Consider the following 20,800-nt stretch of genomic DNA (forward strand, 5'->3'; position numbering starts at 1 on the left):
GGTTCAGTAAAAATTCAGCAGATGATAACCCAGAGAGAAAATATCCATACAGCTTGTTCCTTCCAGCCTTGTCCACATCAGCTTCTTCTGAGGAGACTGGCAACGTAATCTTGTCTGCTTTTATGGAAAGCATCAACCTAGATAATACTGTAATGAATCAGTTGCCAAATGAAAATATTTTGAATTATTCTAGAAGTCCATTCCGTGGTACTTCTGATGCAGCAGATGCAGTTACAGAGCCTCCTGTGAAGGCAGCAGTTCCTCTTCTTCACAGCAGAAATCCTAATGCAGAGCTAGCATGGGCTTTGGCAAGTAGGCTTGGTCATTCTGACTCTGAGCCAGCGTTCCGCTCTCCTGTTAGCAGCAGCAGCAGCACTGCTTACGAACACAAAAAAGAAACTCCATGGATTTCATCTTCCAACAGCGACACAAACAATTTCATGCATACAAGCAATGTCTTGGAGCCTGTGAACTGGTGGAATGAGACAGTGTTTCATCATCATATCACCTCTGACATTCAAGGAGACAGACATCATTCTCTTTCTAGCTTGTCTGTATCATCCACAGATGAGAAACCACCATTCCAAAAAAGTAGGTTAGATTTGCTAGACTTGGCACCTGAAAGTTTTTACCTGGAAATGATAGAAGGTAATGCTGATAGGAAAACTTTTTCTACACTAACAACAAACAGTGCATTTCAGTTTAGAAAATCTATGCACATTAAGGAACATCACTCAGGAGGCATTACAAATTTAACCTCTGTGGAGATTCTACATGCAATACCAACAAGTTTTTTCCAAAACATGAAAAAAACATACACAAAATTTATGCCTGACATCCAACTGACAAATTCTGTCCAAGGACACAATAGAGAACTATTAACATTTTCAGCATTTCTGGTAGAACCAGGCTGGACAAGCTCAGCATTTAAGCGTGTTGTAACAGCCCTGCCTGTTTATCAACAGCTGTTGACTGACACATATTTGAAAAGTGACAGCATATTTCTATCTAGTAGTAATTACTGGTCTCGTTATTTACGGCATTCATTATACTTTCAAAAGCCAAATGAGACCCTCAGAAATGGAGCACTGGAGAACAATTTAGATGCATTTCATGACAGTAATGAAGAGTCAGCTTTTTCCATATTAGAGCCAGAAAACATGAATCCAGTTGGTGACTCCTGGGACTCAGATTACTTGGATTTTCCAACAAAATATGTAGATATTTCCCCCTCTTTAAGAGCAAGTGTCTGGATTGTTTCCCATCATTTGAAAGAAGCATCTCAAATGTTTTCTAGGGAGCCATCAGAAAATTTCTGGCTCTCATTTAATAAACTGTTTTCTTCCCCGACAGAGAGATTGCTGTCCATTAGTTTGTATGCTAAGTCTGACAGTATCTCTGAACAAACATCTGCCATTAGATCATTAGGTAACAGAGCTGAAGAAATTAATTTTTCTAGTCATGTATTAACTTTGGAAACACAAATCTTTAGTTCATTTATTCCAGGTCTTTCAAAGAGAATTTCAGAAGGTAATGACAGGTCAATATCACAATTGCAGTCAACAATGAACTTTGCAAACCTAACTGTGGTTTCCAACAGTGAATTTTATTTTGATTTTCCTTTCCCTTCCCTGGAAGCACCTTTCACTCAGTCTTCTGTATGGGTACAGGTAAGTCCTTTTGATCTCGAAAACTCCACAGATAGTTTGCACATGCAAATTCGAACTGACACAGTAAGTGATCAAACTGACATGACCTTCCTAAACAGTAAGCATCAGCCTGTGTCTGTCTTTCCAACACATTCAGGAACCCAGCCTTCTTGTTCAAGGGGTAGTCGAGCTCCTTTCTTGATCAGTACACCTGGGACTCAGGTTACTTGGGTAGTTAAGAGTTTGATAAGCAGTACAAGAACACACGGAACACCACAGTCTCAAGGTCTTCTGGAGGATGATGCTGTAAGAAATACCGTTGATAAACCAAGAAGTAAAGTTCAGAAAGATGCAGGTGCTTTTTTAAAATACATCACTTCAATGAGTTCTGACTTTCTTCCAATGTCTTTGGAATTAAGGCAGCTTCTTCATTCAGACTCAAAATTCAGAGTCAGCGTACCTCCTAGCAGGTATTCCACACCTCCACTCCCACAAAGTTTTCAGAACCATCTTGATACAATTTCTCCAAGCCTGCTCCCTCAGTGGGATGTAGAAGAGTTAAACTTGCCAACGACAGAAACACCAAGAAGTTATCTTACTGTTTTAGGACAAAACTCCATTGAAAATCAAGTGGACATTCCAAAATACTCTCTCTGGGCAGTAGAACAAGAAATCATTGACAATAATAAAGACATAAGTGATTTCACTGTTCTGACATCAGCAAACATACCGAGGCTTTCTGAATGGAACTCAGAAGTGGAGGTATATGGATCCTTTAGCAGGAACAGAGAAGCAATGTCTATCATTACTGCTAATGCCTTGGATTTTGAAAATGCTGATTATGGACATTTTGCAAATCTCTCTCCTGTTTTGCAGTCATCGAGAACTGCAATAATGAATGATGTGGTACCTTTGCCATCTTCCTATAGCAGACTCTCTATTCAGCACAAAGAGACCATCTTGACAGGCACTCTGACAGCAGCTGCAGCAGCCATCCATCACTCTCTCATGCAGACCCAAACACCAGTTTCTTCTGTGAGGTACCATGAGTCATCAGTTTCAGCTGATGTTTATTCCTTGGCCAATTTACCATCTGGGACAAACCAAAACAGCACCTCTTACCCACCACTGAATCAACTCATTAGCTCTGCTGCAGTCCTTTTGCCTTGTTTATGTGATTCCTTCACTGAGCTGGGCTGTCTGTGTCGACCTGAGGTCCACTACAGTACGTCAAGCCTGTTAAGTTAGATGTAGAAAAAAAACCCAGATCATCTTATCTATTAGATACTCAGTTTGTAGACTGAGTGTAGAAGTAGCTGTCTTTCGTCCTTTAGATATAGGACCATTTAGCATATGAAGATGTTTTGGAATGATAATATAATTACACTAGAAGGGAATTTGTAACATCTTAGTGATAGTAAATGCCATTTATGTGTGATTTCTAATATTTGTTTACTTCTCTAAGACAGCTCTCAGGAGACTGTGAGGATAATATACTGGTTGCCATGTATTTTATATCATTTAATGCCCTTTTATTGTTTGGGAGTGTATGAATGTTCTTCACTGACATATTTTTGAGGATTTCACTTTCAAAAAGAAAAGATTTTTCAAAACTAAATGTTTGGATAATTTTTGTAACAGAATTTTAAAAAAAACTTATATTTCATCTATCATTATATTTTTGTAGCTGGTGGTGGGTGTAGGGAGATTTGTTTTCCAGTCTACTTTTTCCTCTTTTTTTTTCAAATTGTCTTTGGCTGATTTTCACCAATGTTATACTTTTTTCCTTTCTTTCATTCAGCATTTTGAGGTGGGTTTTCAACTGTTTAATTGTAACAGGGATAAGTAAATTTTAGTTTTTTACTATCTGCCACTGCAGTCTCCTGAGAGTATTTTAAAATGTAGATTAGTTCTTGTTCTTTTTTTTGCCTCATTAAAACATGCTTCGGGTCACCATCTGGTGGAGATCTTGAAGCTGTTTGTAGTCTAGTTTGTAGTTACTGTGTATGATTTTTAAAATACTTTGCATATTCCTATTTTAAGGTGATTTTGTCACTATATATAATTATCTAAATAAGGTTATAATTAGATATATAATTACATATGCATTTGTAAGACTATATATAATGCACACTTTCTGTATGTGTGTATCTGTATGGCACATGTAAAAGGTACATTATAGATTTAAAATTGGTTATGTGTTTATATGAGATATATACATATAAAGGACATCCAGGTCTTGCAAGTGTTTTCAACTTGCCCAAAGTCCAAATTTCTACTTCTAAAGAATTAATTTTTTTAGTCATTTTTTTTTATTTCAAACTATCACAGTAATAATAAACTAAAGTACATTTTCAGATTAAACTATGCACCAATTTTGTGTGCTTCCTGAGTTAAGAGAGGAAAAAAAGACAACAAATTAAAACAAAGTTCATTCTGCTCATGTCAAAAACGTAATCATAGCTTACCAAAGAAGGTAACTAGTAAACCATCTTCTTTAGTGTTTAATCATAGAGGAATTTTCATACCAATCTCAATGTTCATGTAATTAATTCCATATTGTAAAGAAAGAACAATACTCCAACCACTTCATGAACAGTAAGCAATGTATGCACATTTAAATTGGAAAATACTGACTTCAAATTTTTTTCCAGATGCCTTTATTTCTAGCTGTTGTGCAATAATTATCTATGAAGTTGTAAAATCATGACATTTGCTCCATTTAGAATAAAAGGTCTTTTATTTAGAGTCAGAAAGATAGAGCAGTTCCTTTCCATTCAGAGACAGAAAGGGATTTCTGTATAATTATTGTCATGTCCTGCTCTGTCCTATGTAGTGTCTCTGTAAGATTTACATAAGATTATATAAATGCAAATTATATGATGTATCTGTGATCAAGACCCACAACCTTGGTAACAGCCCAAAACCAAGCAGTGGCACGCATGTGCATACATGCCAGTGAATTGGTCCAGAAGTTCTTAAACCTCCCCCACATCCTGGGAAATTTTATCCAACTGGAGCTTACAGAATGTTTAGTAACTTAATAAAAAAAAAAAAACTGGCTTGTGAAAAGTACAGACTTTTAACACAGAGCATAACTCTGAAATGATTTGATGTTATTTATTAGATGTGAAATCTTGTAATGCTGCCTACCCAGTCATGAGTTTAAAGAAAACCTATATTTAGCCAGTGCCATTTCAAAAGTTTTCTGAATATAAAATTGCACCAAGCCAAGTGTTACACATTTTGTTACTGAAAGATGGTTTGTTCAGCTGCCAGTTTTGTAAAGCTAATGTGGGTTCTTCTACTTTCTGGCCATTGCCAGGCCTGAGAGCAAGAGTGTACTTCGGAAACAAGAGCTCTAGATCCCTTCTCACACCTAATTCTGTCCTCACTTACCTGGCTACTTTTAATTGATGAGTTTTATCTGCTCTCACAATATTTAAACTCTAATCTGCAGTGGTTCAATTCTGAAACATATAACAAAATTATAACAATAATTATAACAATATTGTTATAACAAATTATAACAATATGCCTAGGAGCAGAATTTATCTGTGTTTCAGACTTCATTAATTATAATAATTTTTTAGATTTGTGATAACTTTTATTATCTTGATTTTACACACCATGTTAGAGGTGTATGCAAAATACTATTTTTATGTATGTTGTCCATGAGTTTCCATGTTACATTTCAAGTGTCTCTGAAAATACGGAGGGGGAGGGAATTCTTGTCAAAATCAACAGGGCTGGTGAGAATGGGCCCAAACTTGCAGGGCTTATTCATTTCAGACTTTAAATGCCAACAAGAGCGTGAGGTGGCCTTGTATCTGGGGTTCAGCACAATTTTTATATTAATCATGAAGCTAAAGTCTCATTATTAAAAAGGTACATTTGCTCAGTTTCTAACACTATAATGTTGTTTTTAATGGACAGGTGGGCTATTCTACAGGATATCTATAATTGTCTCTAGTTCCAACTCCAACTCGGTGTCGAAAGTACATGATGTTGTTGCAGAATGGGTAAGTTAAGTTTTCTTTCCTGTGTGATTACACATATGAATCTGGCCCATCGCTGTTACCAGTTGGGAAAAAAAAATAAAAAAGAGACTACCAAAAAAACCTCTTCACATGTGTTCTCTAAATATCTTTCTTTTATTGATTTGTGCAGTAATGAATTCAGGTCTGGCTGGGGCTCTTCAGCACTATGGATAAAATTTTGAAATGTCTGCACCATACTGGCTAGCTTCTTAAGAAATGTAGATAGTAGGTGAGATTTTGGAAAGTATGGAGAAATCAGAATTGTCCACCAAAAGAGGTACATATCTGAGTTCCAACATCACGATATAGGACAAAAATTGTCTCCCCAAGTGCTAAAAGTTTTGAAGTTATATTGTGGCAGAAATCCTAGAAAGACCAGGCAGTGTTGATTTGTGTGAGGCAATAAACTTTTCCAATTCATCCTGATGTTCTCTGCTTCAGAAGGTTTCTGCCATAGGTCACTTGCTGAGCTTTCTAGTAGTCCCTGGTTTTTCAGTCCATTTTATCAGACATAAGCTCCTCTCTGGGTGAGGGATTCTTGAGATTCTTGCCTCTGAAAGTTCTTTCTTTCTGAATAAAGATATTGTCTCTCATTCTTGACAGTTCACATAGTCACACTGACACAATTTGTAAAACCTATATACCAACTACTTATGCGAAAATATGATATCATGAAACATGGCAACTATATTTTTCTTTTAGTAAACCTGGAGATTTCAGCTATCAGAAGCTAAGGAATCTATAAACTAGAATATATATATATAGTAAACTACAAACTAGAATTGCAGTCATCCACATCTGCCAAGGTTGTTCCCTTAGCAGCAGTAAACAGGCAAACTACATAGGTGCCTGAGCCAAAAAATCTAGAAAGGAGTCACTTGGCCCTAGCAGAGTATGCAAAGGTGTCTCTCAGGGGAAAACTGAGCAGCTGTTGAACACTCGGAATAAAGAGTACAAAGGTCTGAAAAGAAGATCATTGTAAGTTTGAAGACTTTCAGGTGAAAATTTAGCCAGTAACTTTTTCAGTAAATCTATTCTAATCAAAGTGTATCTGAGAATTTAAGATGTGGAAGAGAAGGAGAAAAGGAAAAGGTCAGCATCCTGTGCACTCACCTATTCACTGTGTCATGGCCTTATACAGATTTCCTGTCCACAAAAAGCCACATCTCTCACTACCTGTTGTACAGCAATCACCTCACTGAAAAGTGAGTGTTCTCTTTGCTTCGCAAAACTGAAGGGGATTTCTCAAGGGGCAGAAGGGTGAAATTCTGACACTGCCTTAAGCAACAAAGAGCCCCATTAACATCTCACCATTCATGTGATCAATGTCTTCCTGTTTTTCAGCTGAACCGTACTTTCCAGAACTGGAATTACACCGTGTATGTGGTCAATATCAGGTAAATTAAGGAGGAAGATATTTATGCTGTATTCCTTTGGAGAATTAATCCACCCTAATTAATGTCTGTTTCTTTCACAGCATCCACCCTGCCTCCGTAAGAGAGGGAGCAAGACAAAAAAGAAGTATTAAAAGGTAATATTTTGAATGACATTTTCTCAATAGAGGCAACAGCTGCTATTGCAAGTGGCTTTGCAACATGCTTCATTGTCTATGAATGGATTCATTGCCTATTATTTGGCGTATGCTGCAAGTCTGTAAATACATGACTGCTGGCAAGATCAGTGTTCTGAATGTGCTTAGAAACCTAATACTGGTTATCATGTTTGGTTTGGTTTAAACCTGGTGAGCTTTAAACCTTAACAGATCATTTTTTCAGAGCTCAGACTTCATCTGTCACAAACTGAATAGATACAGGATATTTAAGTTGTACAACACACCCAGCTTTCTTTAGCAGCAAGTTTTGGTACTTTGGTATCTGTCCACTCTCACTGCATTTTTTCTCTTGAACCAGAGTCTTTTGAGTTAATAGACATCTTACTAGATGGAAAACACTGAAAAATCATGCTAGAATTGAAAGCTAAACCAGTGTGAGTTAAACTATTTACCATATGCTCTCATTTCCTGACTTCTGCTGGGCTTGGAGGCACTGGAGTTGGAACGACCTCAAAGGCAGCCAAAGAAAGTTAGATGGGTCACCCCCCCTTAAAAACTGGCCTCCATGGGCTTCTTTGAAAGCAGCAGGCTGATTTCTGAGGGATGTCTGGGGAGGGAGGGAATCTTAGGACCAAAGTAAGGAGAGGAAACCAAAACACAATAACTCTTGGGAGGATAGGGCAATAAGTGGGTATTGGATATATCTGTTTACAGTGTAGGCAAAAGTCCTGTGAGAAGAGTTTTAACTGCTTACTCTTGAGAACTGCCATGATAATGGCAGTAAAAGTTGGGCTTTTAAATATCAGAGATAGCCCAGTATTCCCAACTTACCATCAGGAAGTAATTAGTGGTGCTTCCAGTTTTCAACAGAGTTTGCCTAGACATGAAAAGATCTGTAAAAAGGTAATATCTCCTTCCCACATAGCCACAGCAGAAAGACAGCTTTTATTGGCAAAACCATTTAACTGGTACACTGTAAGCCCAGTCTCTGAATGGGCTCTTTTGCTGCTTGACCTACATTTACAGTAGGGTGTAGTGATGTGGGTACGGTTTTTTTTCACACTTCTAAATGATACGGTTATGCCAGCAAGGCCTTTCAAGTGGAGACCTTGCCTCAGGTCTTACTAACAATCCAAGTCTGCTGAGGAATGTAAAGCTTTCTCCATCCTTATTCTCTCATCTTTTATGAGTCTAGCAGCCAAGCTGTACACCTGATTTCTTCTCATCTCACCTTTCTACCATGCTGCCCCCTGGATTTTTTTCTTCTCCCTAGTCTGCTCAAAAAAAAAGGTTGAAGAGGGAGAAACTATTTTAGTAATTTCCCTTTCTCTTCCCTTTCTTTTCCCTCTCTTTTTGACATACAGTGAATATGCCACTAAATTACTTCTCATAATATATTTCTCTTATGGGGAAGTAACCCCATTTCTATTTCTTTTGTTCATTATATGTCATTTCAGAGGCAATGGAATTATGTGTTCATAATGTGTCATTTTTCAAGGGAGGCCTGGTCTTACGAGAAGCCAGCCCTCTCATAGGCTCTAGTGCACTTTGTGTCAAGGTCAAATGGCATTTTTTCATCATTCTGAATAATTTAGTATAAATGCTGATCATGTTACACCGAATTTTAATGTTCTCCAAATGATCAGGAGTGTCATGCTGTGAATGTTTTCTTAGAAAATAAAACAAACAAGACAAGTCAAGATCCTGCCCAACCTAGAAATCCAGATGGGGTAATGCAAGGATAATTAAAAATTTAAGTGAGTTACATAATACATGACTAGCAAGAATTCCACTTACTACACATTGTATATGTACATACACATGTACAGAAATACATATACACATGATTTTCTGCCTTTTGTCATAGAGGTTTCATGTCTTGAATACATTTTCATGCATAATTTACCTCTTACAGAAGGAACGTTTGAGAAAAATTGGTTGAAGCTTCTTTAGGTCTTAGGTTTTCTGCGTATATATCTATGCTTGTACATCCCTCCCTTCTGAAACCATAAAAGGATCAGCTTCCCGTTGGTCTTCAGTGTTCCTGGGTTTAGTCACCAGTTCTTTAGTTCTTTGAGGTTCACACATCTGTTTCTGAATTTTGTGGAGGACAAATCTGTTGAATTTCTGAAGATCCGTAAAGCAAAACTTTTTTCCTACTGCTTCCAGATTATTGCTGTCAAGATTCTTTGTTAGACTTTCCTTGGATTTTTCCTGGTTATGATTCTTAGGAAATCCTACAAGATGCTAGGGTAACATTTGAGAATATAAAACATTAGCAGGTTAGAGGTTAGAAGTTCTAAATACTTGATGGAAGTAATTGTAATTCCTGACTGCCCAGGTGAATCACTGAAATTTTATGGCTGAATTCCTGTATGTAACTTGCTCACAGTGTGATTTCATGCAGTTCCTATTATTTAAATGTTCCTATATAGTATTTCTGTGAATAGTTGCCCAAATATTTTCTTATTTCTTCATTTTGGATAGTCATAGATAAGTCTGTTGCAGTCTTAGGCATTCTGCTATTTCCCTTAGTTTTTAAGTACTTCTTATTCTATTTACCTTCATGTTCATCTGAACAGAAATTCATTCCACAGGTAAAATTTAAGACCTAACAAAAATATCACGGCCTTATCTTCTACAGAAGTGAACATATTAGTCTTAACTCTTAACTCACTAAGCCTTATTTCTCTTTTCTGAACTTTCCACAAGATCATAGCCTTCTTATTTCTGAGGCAGTATAATAGTTCTTAAAATTGCTCTTTGAGAAGGTTTTTCCCCTTTTTACATGGATTTATATTCTTGTAATTCAGTTCACATATTTTTTGCTTTCCTTTTGGATTAGTATTCTATAGAGCAGTTAAAAAGACCCCAAAACCAACAAAACAACATCCCCCAGCCTGTTCTATGCATTTTGCTTTGCTTCACCCTTATTTACCACACTGCTACCTCATCAAGGATCTTCAGCTGTCCCTCTCCCCTCCTAATCTTTTTCATGTGAAAGAGAAAGAATCACTGGAGAGAACGATTCAGTGAAGAAGTAGAAGCTGGAAGTAGGAAGTAGGAAGCTGGCTTTTTTTGTCACATTAAAAATAGGTGTTTTTCAAAAAAGATATTTTAAACTGTACTGCATTCTGGAGAAGGGAAAAAACCCCAAAATTATTGAAGTGGATTGTTGCTCTTTCATTACTATGTTCTGTGAGCTGCAGAAATCCAAAGTACACTGCACTGATTAGGCGTTTATGTACCCAGTGATGAGAGACAGAGTGCCAAGTCCAAAAGTGCATATTATTATCAGCACCTTTAATACTGTGACATCTCTGGATGACAGCAGTATATATCAAGCTAATACTTCGGTAGATGATTAACTACTTTAATAGACAGAATTTTATCACAGCTATATTTGACTTTGTATTCAATTTTTCCTCTGGCTGTACTGTTTCCACCTCTTAATGAGAGGGCAGCTGTTCAAACTAGACAGGAGTTCAGCACAGGCTATGGATATAGCTCTTTCTTTGTCCCTCATTATTTTTGCAGAAACCTTTGAAAGCAAAACCAATTTGTGGATTTTATCCAAGTTAGCCAATTTTGTGGATAAACTATAAATGTGTTTGTTTCTTTCATTAATTCCGTGCCTTTTATGTCTCTGAAGCTGTGTCAAAACTTTCTGTGACTGCTGCTGCTGCTTTTCTCAGAAAAGTCCTACTGATCCTAGGTTTTGTCAGATGACTACATAGGACTGCTTCACAGTAGGGGAATTGGTCTTTAATAAAGAGTTCAGCTCCCTTGCTTCTCCTTTCTTCTCTTATTTTGCAAGTAATTTTGAGAATTCAGACCCCAATTAATTGATGAATTTTTCTCCACTTAACATACAAAAAAGTTTATGCTTGTTCCAACTCCCACTGCTTGATTGTCATAATTTTGGCCTATTTCCAGTTTTCGGTTGCTCCTACTATGGGAAACAATATTATCGTTAGTACTGTTAAACATTTCATCCAAATTAAAAACTGCAGTGGCAGCCATCTGCATAAAAACTACTAAATCTAAACAGAAATCCCTTGTCTTGGGAATGAAAATAGAGATGAAAGCAGGAAATCAGAGCTACCTATGCCTGGTCCTGCTCCTTGAAGTCTGTGGGAGTTTTGCCACCAGTGTCAGTGAGGCATATTCAGGCTCCTGCATGCTATGTTCTTGGGTGTTGCTTTGCTTAATGGAAAGTTTAATGCACTTGGCTAAAACATTAATTAGATTGTGTAATAGTTTTAGACAAGAGTTAGCAACACTAGAGCAGCATAATTTCACTTTTCTAGTCCTAGGTAAAGTATTAGGCTTTTTACATTCTTTGTAGATTAATTCAAATTGTTTGTTATGAAATAATTATGCTATTCTTGTTATAAATGAACATATCTGTGATGTCTATTCCTGTTTCAAAAATTTTCTGGGTTTCTACTGGTGAGGTTTTAGGAAGAATTTGGACCTGTCTCACCTCTACTCCCCACAACTTCAACTTCAGTGTTACTGAAGGTAGTAAGGGACATCCTTTACCAGGGCTGAGAAAAATTTTAAAATGCTGCATAACATATACATTATGTGTAATATTTCTGTTTGAAAAACCAAGTAAATAAGCAGCAGGTGAAAATCCTCAGGTTTCTCCACAATGCCCTGGTGGTATCTTGTTTCCATGACCTGTAAAGAAAGCCTCCATCACAGGTGGAAGAATTTGGGATTTCCTTTTGAGTGACTGAAGGATGATCCCTTCTTAGTCTGCTGCTGAAGCTTCCTGCCCTTTTCCAGCTTCCAATGACTTCCTTTATCTTTCCACTGACTTTATTTAGATTTAGTATAGGTCTGACATTGTTAGATGGTATTTTTAGAAAAGCAGTGTGTTGGGGAATGGGGAATGAGGGTTTTCTTCGTTGTTTCAGAATACAGTGCAAGTGTAACCAAAATCTCATTTCAGCAAAGACCAGCTGTTCCATGTGAGGGATTCCAGTCCTTTCTGGTTCGGGTCTTTGCAACATTCTCTAGTAATGAATAGCCTTCATCCCAAATTAGCACACATTATAACTGCTTTCTGTTGAAAACCCAGAGTTGCTTGTATTCCCACACCAGATCTGCAAGGAGGAGCAAGACCCAGAGACACAAGCACAGGCACGAAGCATGACCATGGTGCTTGCAAAATTGTTCTGCTACGACAGTCATTGACTTAAAAGGAAGACTTAGGATGCTTTTTTTTTTTAGTAGTCCAAGAAGTAGCTGCAATTTTTAGTTTTGTGTCATGAAGTCTCAGATTTCATATTCTAACTATAACATCACCTTCTCCAGGGAAAGGAAGCTGTTCATCCTTGACATTTCTTTAAATGTGTCTATTATGTCAAGTCATAATTTTTTTCTCTCTGTTCTGAACATTTAATGTATAGCAGTCAAAATCACCTCAAGTAAAAGATTATTCACAACTCAGATGCTTTTGTGCAATGCTTTTAGTTTCCCTCTGCTTTCATACTTATTTCTGTCTTTTTCTGTGTGTTATTCTAACATTTTGTCTGCTCTTTGTATTGCATTTTCACTAGTGACTTATGGAACAGTCAGTTCTTATTTTTGTCTGTCCAGTTAATGTGAAGTAGTTAAAACTGTTCAGAGGTGGCTCTGTGGGCCTACCTGTGCTGTCAGCCTTCAGTTACAGCAACCCATCACTGCTTACCTTCAGAGCCAACATAACAGTAAGATTAGTAAAGAATTTAATGTTGACATTTTAAAACTATTTAAAATATGCCAGGGTAGTTAGTACTGAAATTCCCAGTGCCTTATAGTGGAAATTTAGATTCCCTGAGTATTTAGATTCTTTTAAAATGTTTCTTTATATTCTTTAAATCAAGTAATATTAACTATGAAAGAAATTAATAGTGATTTGTGAAACAGTTTGACAACAAGAGTAATTCAGTGTTTGTTCAGCCTGTCTAGTACAACAGAAAGGAGAAATGTGCATTGCTGGTTATCAACCCCATCCCTTCAGGTGCAAGACAGTCAGCGCTGCAGGGTTCATGTGGTTTGTTAATCCTTCCTTCGGGCTCCCCGCATGGCACGGCAGTGCGACCACAGCCCGTGTGTAGGCACAGTGTCCTGGAATAGCTCTGAGTCACGCTGCTGGAGAAGAAAGCTGGCTTTGTGGGCTGCGCCATGGCAGTGCAGGCTCCACCACCGCTTCCTGTGCCTCTGATGAGGATGCAGCTTCGTAAATTCCTCTCTCTGAGCCAGATTAGCTCAACAGACCAGGACAAAGTGGGATAGACACTGGTCTTCCCCAGCTTTCCTGCTTGCTCCTGCTGTCACCATTTCAGTCAAAGAAAAGAGAAACATACTTATCCCTGTTGTGTTTACCCACACCTCAATCCATTTTTCTTTATTATATCGATGGCAGTACTGTTGGCAGTACAGGTTACTGTAGATGATGTGTAATTTGTAATTGATTACTGCTGTTAGAATCTATCTGCCTTTATATGGCACACAATAAAAGATTTAAGGTTGGGTGTAGCAAATCCGGTGACACCGGCAAAGCATGGCAGCATTGCCATTTATTTGAGTGCAATCCCACTGTTTCTCAAATTGAGAATTTGCTCTTTACCATTATAATGTTTTCTTTCTGGGATCTGAGTGTGACAAAAGTGGAAGGAAGCACTCAACTTCATGTTGCGTCAGCTGTCAAGTTAAAAGGTATTTATTTACTCTGGGAAGCGAGCATGAGTCATTCTGAAAAGTTTGTAGAAATTGTTTTCATCATAATATGGAGTAGGCTCTTATTATACAGTATACATGACTTGTGCTCTAAGCGTTTCTCAGAAAACAACAGATTGGATTAAGAGATTATTTTTATCAGTTCTTCATAATCAATACTTTTCTCTGTAATTCTTCAATGTAGCTGCAACCAGTTGTGCGGCATCTATCTGTGAGGAGAGATAAGATTGATTTGGGTTATAGGTTGTGTGACTTGCTTGTAGAAGTACATGGTAGTACAAAGAAGTATATGGTAGCACAAAGGAGCACATGGCAGCACAGAGAGGTTTGTTTTTGTTGGACTCTGTGGGGAGGAGGTGTCACACAGCAGATCCTTACGGAGGGGAGTTTGCCAGGAGCTGACAGGCAGATGAACAGCGTGTGATCACCCCACAGAAGGACGTTTGGAAAGCGTTTTGCTGACGTGGCAACATGGGATAGGTCACGTACTGAGAATTACCATGTGAGGAAATACTGTGCCTTGAAAAGGTCTATAAAACCAGCTTGTTTCTTTGAATAAATGATTCAGGTTCCCTGCTGGTCTGAGTTCTTATCTCAGTCACTCACATCTCTCATTATCCCTTCCATTTTGTTGGAGTTATCCCTCCTCACAGTTATGGATACTAAATATCATTTGGTTAGTTGGGAATCCTGAAACAGGCAGCTAAGGAGTAGTGGTGACTGTTCAGAATGTCTGTTCTGCAGCCAGAGTGCTGAGGTAGGGAGTGGCATCAGTATATTAAGTTTTCCTCTTCTGAAGTAAAGGGAATAGACAAATGAAGCCAGAATCTTTTAGGAAAGATGGTTAACTGCCAGGAGACTCTGGGGCTGAAGTACTGGAGGGCTGAAGGAATTGGCAGTCTCGTAGGCAATTTCCATACTTCTGCTAAAAATAAATGCTGTAATAAACTTGTGCTTGTAATGTATCTGAGGTGTACAGCAAAAGCCTGCTAATGCATATCCACCCTACTGAGGCTATTTGCCATATACATGTTAAACACTCCACAGAGACCAAGGGAATGTTAGGAGGAGCTCAGTATCTCTGGGAGCAGGGAAGGAGCGACCTGGCCAGGGATAGCTGGAATTTCTCTGCTAAAATTCATCCAGTGGGAAAAGAGAAAGCCAAGCCTGCAGGTGGTCACATTTTTATCTTTCTTCTCCAGCAACATATTACCAGTAAAACAGTGAATATGTCAAGAAAATTAGGCACATATGGAAGTGCAGTTCTGAGCTGTCATCATGGGGGTGTCTTTCTGAGGGCTTTTTTAACTGAAGTCCTCTTCTGTCTAGGAAGGTATACCTGAAAACCCTACTAGCCCTGTTCAGAACCCCTACAGATTTTTTTTCTGCTACTCTTCTTCCTGTAGACCACAAACCCCTTTAGCTCGCTGTTGCTTTCTTGCACAGGGGGCCACAGGTGAAAGAACCCCTGAGGGGTGTGTGCCCTGCTCACTGTATGTGTGCTGGCAGTGCCACCACTGCCCAGGCTGCCAGGAACAGCTCACACACTCCAAAGGTCTGTCTTTATTCAGGCTGATGAGTATCCAAGGGCAAGGCTAAGATGAAGACAGCCCAAAGCAGGTTTGCTTTTTCCTTTTTTCCACATTTTGGCTCCCATGGACATCCAATGTTCCGTGCTTTAGTGGCTTACCTCCTACTAGTCAGAGCCAAGCAATGCTCTTGTGTACCGACGTATTCTCATCTCCAGTTTCCTTTTGTCCCAGGAGGAAATTTCTGGGCCTTCCACTCTGGGCTTATTTCCTGTGTCCTGCTAGAACTGGTTGGCTGTTCATGATTTCCCTTCCAGAAAAGTTATGTTTTGGGACAAGGGTGGGGACTGTTTTATTTTGTTCACAGGAAAGAGGCTTGGGCACTTTGAACTACTTTTTATGCCCAAGAAAGTAGCAGTGGGCTACAGTACAGAGCAGCTATTAGTGCTCAAACTTCAATTACTCATCTGAGGAACGCGTCTTTCCTAATTATGACTAAAAGCTTCAAAAGTATGTCAGGGTGTTTTTCACTCCATAAAAAACTTAAGAGATTTAAATGTTAAGCATCTGTTCTTTGTTAATCTCCTAGTCTTTCTCTGTAGTCAGTGTAGAGGTGGATCCTCTGGAGGATGACTTGTCCCACCCTGACAAGTTTTGTGAGGTGGGGTGAATCAGCTCTTAAGTTCCTAAGCCATTAGGAACCAGGTTTTTAGAATTAATTAGGGCCCATTTAGAACTCACAACTCTATGGTTTCATCTTCTGAACTCTTCTGAAAACACTTCTTAGCTCTTTTGATGAGATGCATCTTTAATGGTAACTAGAAGATGAAATTTCCCAACCATATATTCTTGTCATGTCCCTATATATACCAAAATAATAATTTAAAGTTAATGAGCAGCACTGTTTTGGTGACACTGCTCCATACTCAGAAAACCAGAGTTTGTCAGATATTTTTATTTCCACATATTTGGCCTCTGCTGTTCTGACTGAAACACATGGATAATTTTGCTTGCAGTTTTAGCGCTTTGGCTCTTCTGGTTTATAATGCTACCAACAACATCAATTTAGAAGAGGAAGACATCCGACAGAAGCTCATAAGTAATAATAGAACCATGGAAGAAGGATATCAACTTCATACTGTGGATGTTGATCCAGTGGGTAAGTAGTGTTCAGTTTTGTTGCACAACAAATTTATTTTTGCTTGTTCATAAATAAGCATCTTCTGTGTTAAAATAATGACACATTTCCAAACAGTATGATTGTTTCAGATTTTAAATTGTCCCTATAAGCCTTGTTGGTCCACTAATCTCAGAGAGCCATGCTCAAAATACCACTTTTAACACAAACAAAGTTGTCCGGATTGCTTTAGTCAGTGTCTTGCTGTCTAGTTCAAAGTGGCTGGGACAGTCCCTTACAGCTCCTCTGATGGTCTGAGGATAAGGAAATATGCTCTACAGTCAGAGCTAAAATGAGATATTTTGGACCTCTAAGGCACCTCATCCCCACTTCTCAATGTTGTTTGTGTTCCTGACAGCTGTTGCCCTTAATCAATCTTCTTTTAGCTCTTGTCTTTTCCCATCCAGCTTCTACCAAAGATTGCCCTTCCTTTGGGAGGGAAGAGGTGGAGGCTGGTGTTGTGCAGATGGATACAGCATGCACATTCAAATCTTTCCCCTGAGAAGCAGTGCAAACAACCAAGCATTTCACGTGAAGACAATTTTGTGCTGTAGACTGGTTGATGAGCTGAGGACAAGAAATGGAGGATGATTAGGTGAAGAAATTTACTATTAACACTGATATACTCATTTTTACAGAAAAATGTTTAGCTGAAGAAAACCCTCCAAACTATTTTTGGCCAGATACCAGGCCTACTGTGACCAACATCACATTTTGCCATGGGAGCTCAGTTCAGACTGCATCAAGAACCTGGTAAGTGTTCAAGTATCTGAGAAGCTGGGTTGTTTCAGACACAGCTTTCTGGTTATACATAGTTATTATTTAGGTATATATAATGGTTGCCATTGGCTGGGGTTGTATTTCAGGAAGACGCTTTCTATACTGTGAGAGATTAGGTGGGTGCAATAATAGTATGTATTTCATTGGTAAGAAAAAAAAAATCTACCACTTCTGTAGGGCATATTGGGGCCCACAATTAATACATGTTCAGCATGACTTTAAAAATAGCACCTTCTTACAGAATGAAACTGTTTGATTCAAGTCATAGAATCATAGAATGGCTTGGGTTGGAAGGGACTCTAAAGATCATCTAGTTCCAAACCCCACTGCCATGGACAGGGATCCCTTCCACTAGACCAAGTTGGGCAGACCCCCATCCATCCTGGCCTGGAACGCTTGCACGGATGGGATATCCACAACCTCTCTGGACAACTTGTGCCAGTGCCTCATCATCCTCAAAGTAAAAAAAATTTCTTCCTAATATCTAACTGAAACCTAATTTCTTTTACTTTACACCATTTGCCATTGTACTGTCACTACATACCCTTGTAAAAAGTCCCTGTCCAAATCTCTTGTAGCCCCCTTTACTTGCTGGAAGTTCCCCAGGGCCTTCCCTTCTCCAAGCTGAAGAGCCCCAGCTCTCTCAGTTTCTTTTTAGGAGAGGTGCTCCAGCCCTCTAACATCTTCGTGGGCCTCCTTTGGACTTGCTCCAACAGATCCACATTTTTCTTACGTTGAAGGCCTCAGAGCTGGATGCAGTTCTCCAGCTGAGATTCCATGAGAGCAGACTAAGGTGTCAGAATCACTTCCTGGTGATAACCTGGTGGCCATGCTGCTTTTGATGCAGCCCAGCCTATGGTTGGCTTTCTGGGCTTCAAACACATATTGCCCAGTCTTATTAAGCTTGTCTTCAACCATCCCTGAGTCCTTCTCTTCAGGGCTGCTTTCAATCCATTCTCCCCCCAGCCTCTTTTTGTTCTTGTGATTGCCCTGACCCACACGCAGGACATTGCACTTGGCCGTGACCTTTATGTTACTGTACCCAACGCTTCACATTTGCTACCACTCCACCACTACTATCTGACTTGTGTAAGATTTAGAATAAAATTCTATGAAGATGAGATGTGTATTTGTCTTAATCCAAAACACCTCGTCTCATCAGGCAAAAAGTAAAAGAAATTGTGAAACAAATATTCTGCCAGTAGTTAGTCATAATTGAAGGTGGGGATAATCTTATGCTTTAAAATTTGAACCTGTGTTTTTAAGGTTTAAGAAATTTTCCCTAATGTAGGTTTTTTTTGCAAACATCTACAAAAGACTTTAACTCTGTGGGTCTATTTCCCATTTATAATAAGGGAATATTATTACTTCCATTTATATATTACCAAAACATTATGGCTTTGAGTGCCTTAAACATGGTTATGATGATGCAATATTAATTAATTCCTTCAGTATTTAGGATGATTATCATTAAATGCAATATGTATGTCTTATCCACCCACATTGCATCTGGAACATGTTCTAAGAAGACCAGATCTTTTACTTTTTGAAAACAGTATGGCAACATGGATATGAATCAGCTTTGAGGTTCAGTGCCAAACAGGAAAGCAACCCACATTATATTTAAATAACTCACTTCCTCAGCCTCCTAATCTTGTACAAGAACTGATTCTGACTGACCAACTCTTGTTGTAGAGTGAGTAGTGCAGAAATCAGATTGTTTTTATGTCAGATCCTCAGAATCATTAAAAATTAAGGTTTCTGGCCTTTGCTGTCCCAGTATTGCTTATCTTTATTATTCATTTGTGGTCTACACTATACCATTGATTGTCTGCATACAGCATTTCTCATTAAAAAAATAAAGTACTGTGTTCTGCCCTGTGCTGTGCCTTCCTTGCCTCTGCCTCCACTAGCTTTTGCTAATATGGAGCACTGGTGGGATGTGTTTTGGGAAAAGAGGAAGCTCTTCTAACAGTCTCTTCTAGTCATCTGCATTCCACAGTTGGTGATTACCTGTGCTGTTATAATAAATGTGATCAGCTGAGGAATAATGTTATTTTATCAAGTGCTGAGTAAAGGGATAAATTTTTCCCATTTACCATCCTGCCTTTTTCCATGCTGTGACAACATGATTGTCTTTAAAGAAAACTGAGGCAAAAGTGTGTTTAATTTTGGAGCCAGTGATACAGGGTGATAAATATGATTAAGGGATTGGACCATCTCTCTTATGAGGAAAGGCTCAGGGAGCTGGGCCTGTTCAGCCTTGAGAAGTGACAACTGAGGGGGACCTCATCAATGTCTATGAGTATCTCAAGGGAGGGTGTCAAATGGATGGAGCCAGGCTCCTCTCAGTAGTGCCAAGCAATAGGACAAGGGGCAGTGAGCAGAAACTGATGCCCAGGAATTTCCACCTGAATGTGAGGAAGAACTTCTTTACTGTGTGGGTTACCAAGCACCAGAACAGATTGCCCAGAGAGGCTGTGGTGTCTCCCTCACTGGAGTTACTCAAGAACTGCTTGCTATTTACTTGCTCAAAGCCATTTATAGCAAGAAGAAATTATAGAAACTGCATCTGACTAGGCCATAGTAGAGGTGTAATAGTTTGTGTCAAAATTTGGGTATTTCCTGAAATACAAGGCAAGAATTTCTGCTGAAGAACTGGGGTTTCTCTCAGCACTATCATTTAATCAATCATACACTTTCACTGTCACGTATACATACTGTGTTTCACTAGGGGCCATGTTACCAGGAATGCTAGTGAATTGAGAAGAGTGGACCACTGTGACACCTGCATAAGAATTATGAAATATTTATGTAATTTTGTTACTATATTTCATGTGAATTTTGTCATTTTTCCTCTTTAGCTACTTGGGTCTGCAGAATTATACATCATACTGGGGTCAGCCTGATCTTAGAAACTGTACAGGTGGGTATATTAATGTTGGTCTTTGGAAGGATATCTTTTCTCTTTATGCTAAGTTGTTTAAAAATCCTTCTAAAAAAATCAGTGCAAAGTAAATAATTAAACTTTGGGGAAGTGCACCCAAGTTCAATTCAGCTCACCCGTTAAAAGCTCTGGATACCAGTTACTGAATTAAATGACATTTCAGTCAGGTGAAAAGAATTAGACACTCATATGTATTTCAGAATACCTACAGTAAGCTCTTGTTCTGAGTTGTTTTGTTGGAGAAGCCTATTTTTTTTTTTTTTGTTGTTGTTGATAGAGGTGTCCTAGGGAGCCTGGCTACCTAACTTAATCGATTGAGTACTTGCAGTCAGATTATATGAAAACATCATGTCATGTAAAATGAACATTCTACAATATTAGACTGTAGACTGTA

General features: G+C 38.6%; 1 protein-coding gene across 4 annotated transcripts in view; it reads left to right on the plus strand.

Annotated features, from left to right (window-relative positions):
• The window catches only part of ADGRG6 (adhesion G protein-coupled receptor G6), a 108,131-nt gene that overhangs the window by 54,983 nt on the left and 32,348 nt on the right, over positions 1-20,800 (plus strand). For all 4 annotated transcript variants that reach the window (XM_017737255.1, XM_017737254.1, XM_017737257.1 and 1 more), the window contains 6 exons: positions 5,586-5,671; positions 7,034-7,086; positions 7,167-7,220; positions 16,519-16,661; positions 17,318-17,432; positions 20,324-20,385. In XM_017737255.1, the coding sequence (XP_017592744.1) occupies positions 5,586-5,671; positions 7,034-7,086; positions 7,167-7,220; positions 16,519-16,661; positions 17,318-17,432; positions 20,324-20,385 (513 nt within the window). The remainder of the gene's footprint in view (positions 1-5,585; positions 5,672-7,033; positions 7,087-7,166; positions 7,221-16,518; positions 16,662-17,317; positions 17,433-20,323; positions 20,386-20,800) is intronic.

The sequence above is a fragment of the Corvus brachyrhynchos genome, unplaced genomic scaffold (genome assembly GCF_000691975.1).
Source record: "Corvus brachyrhynchos isolate BGI_N302 unplaced genomic scaffold, ASM69197v1 scaffold6, whole genome shotgun sequence".
Taxonomy (NCBI): Eukaryota; Metazoa; Chordata; class Aves; order Passeriformes; family Corvidae; genus Corvus; species Corvus brachyrhynchos.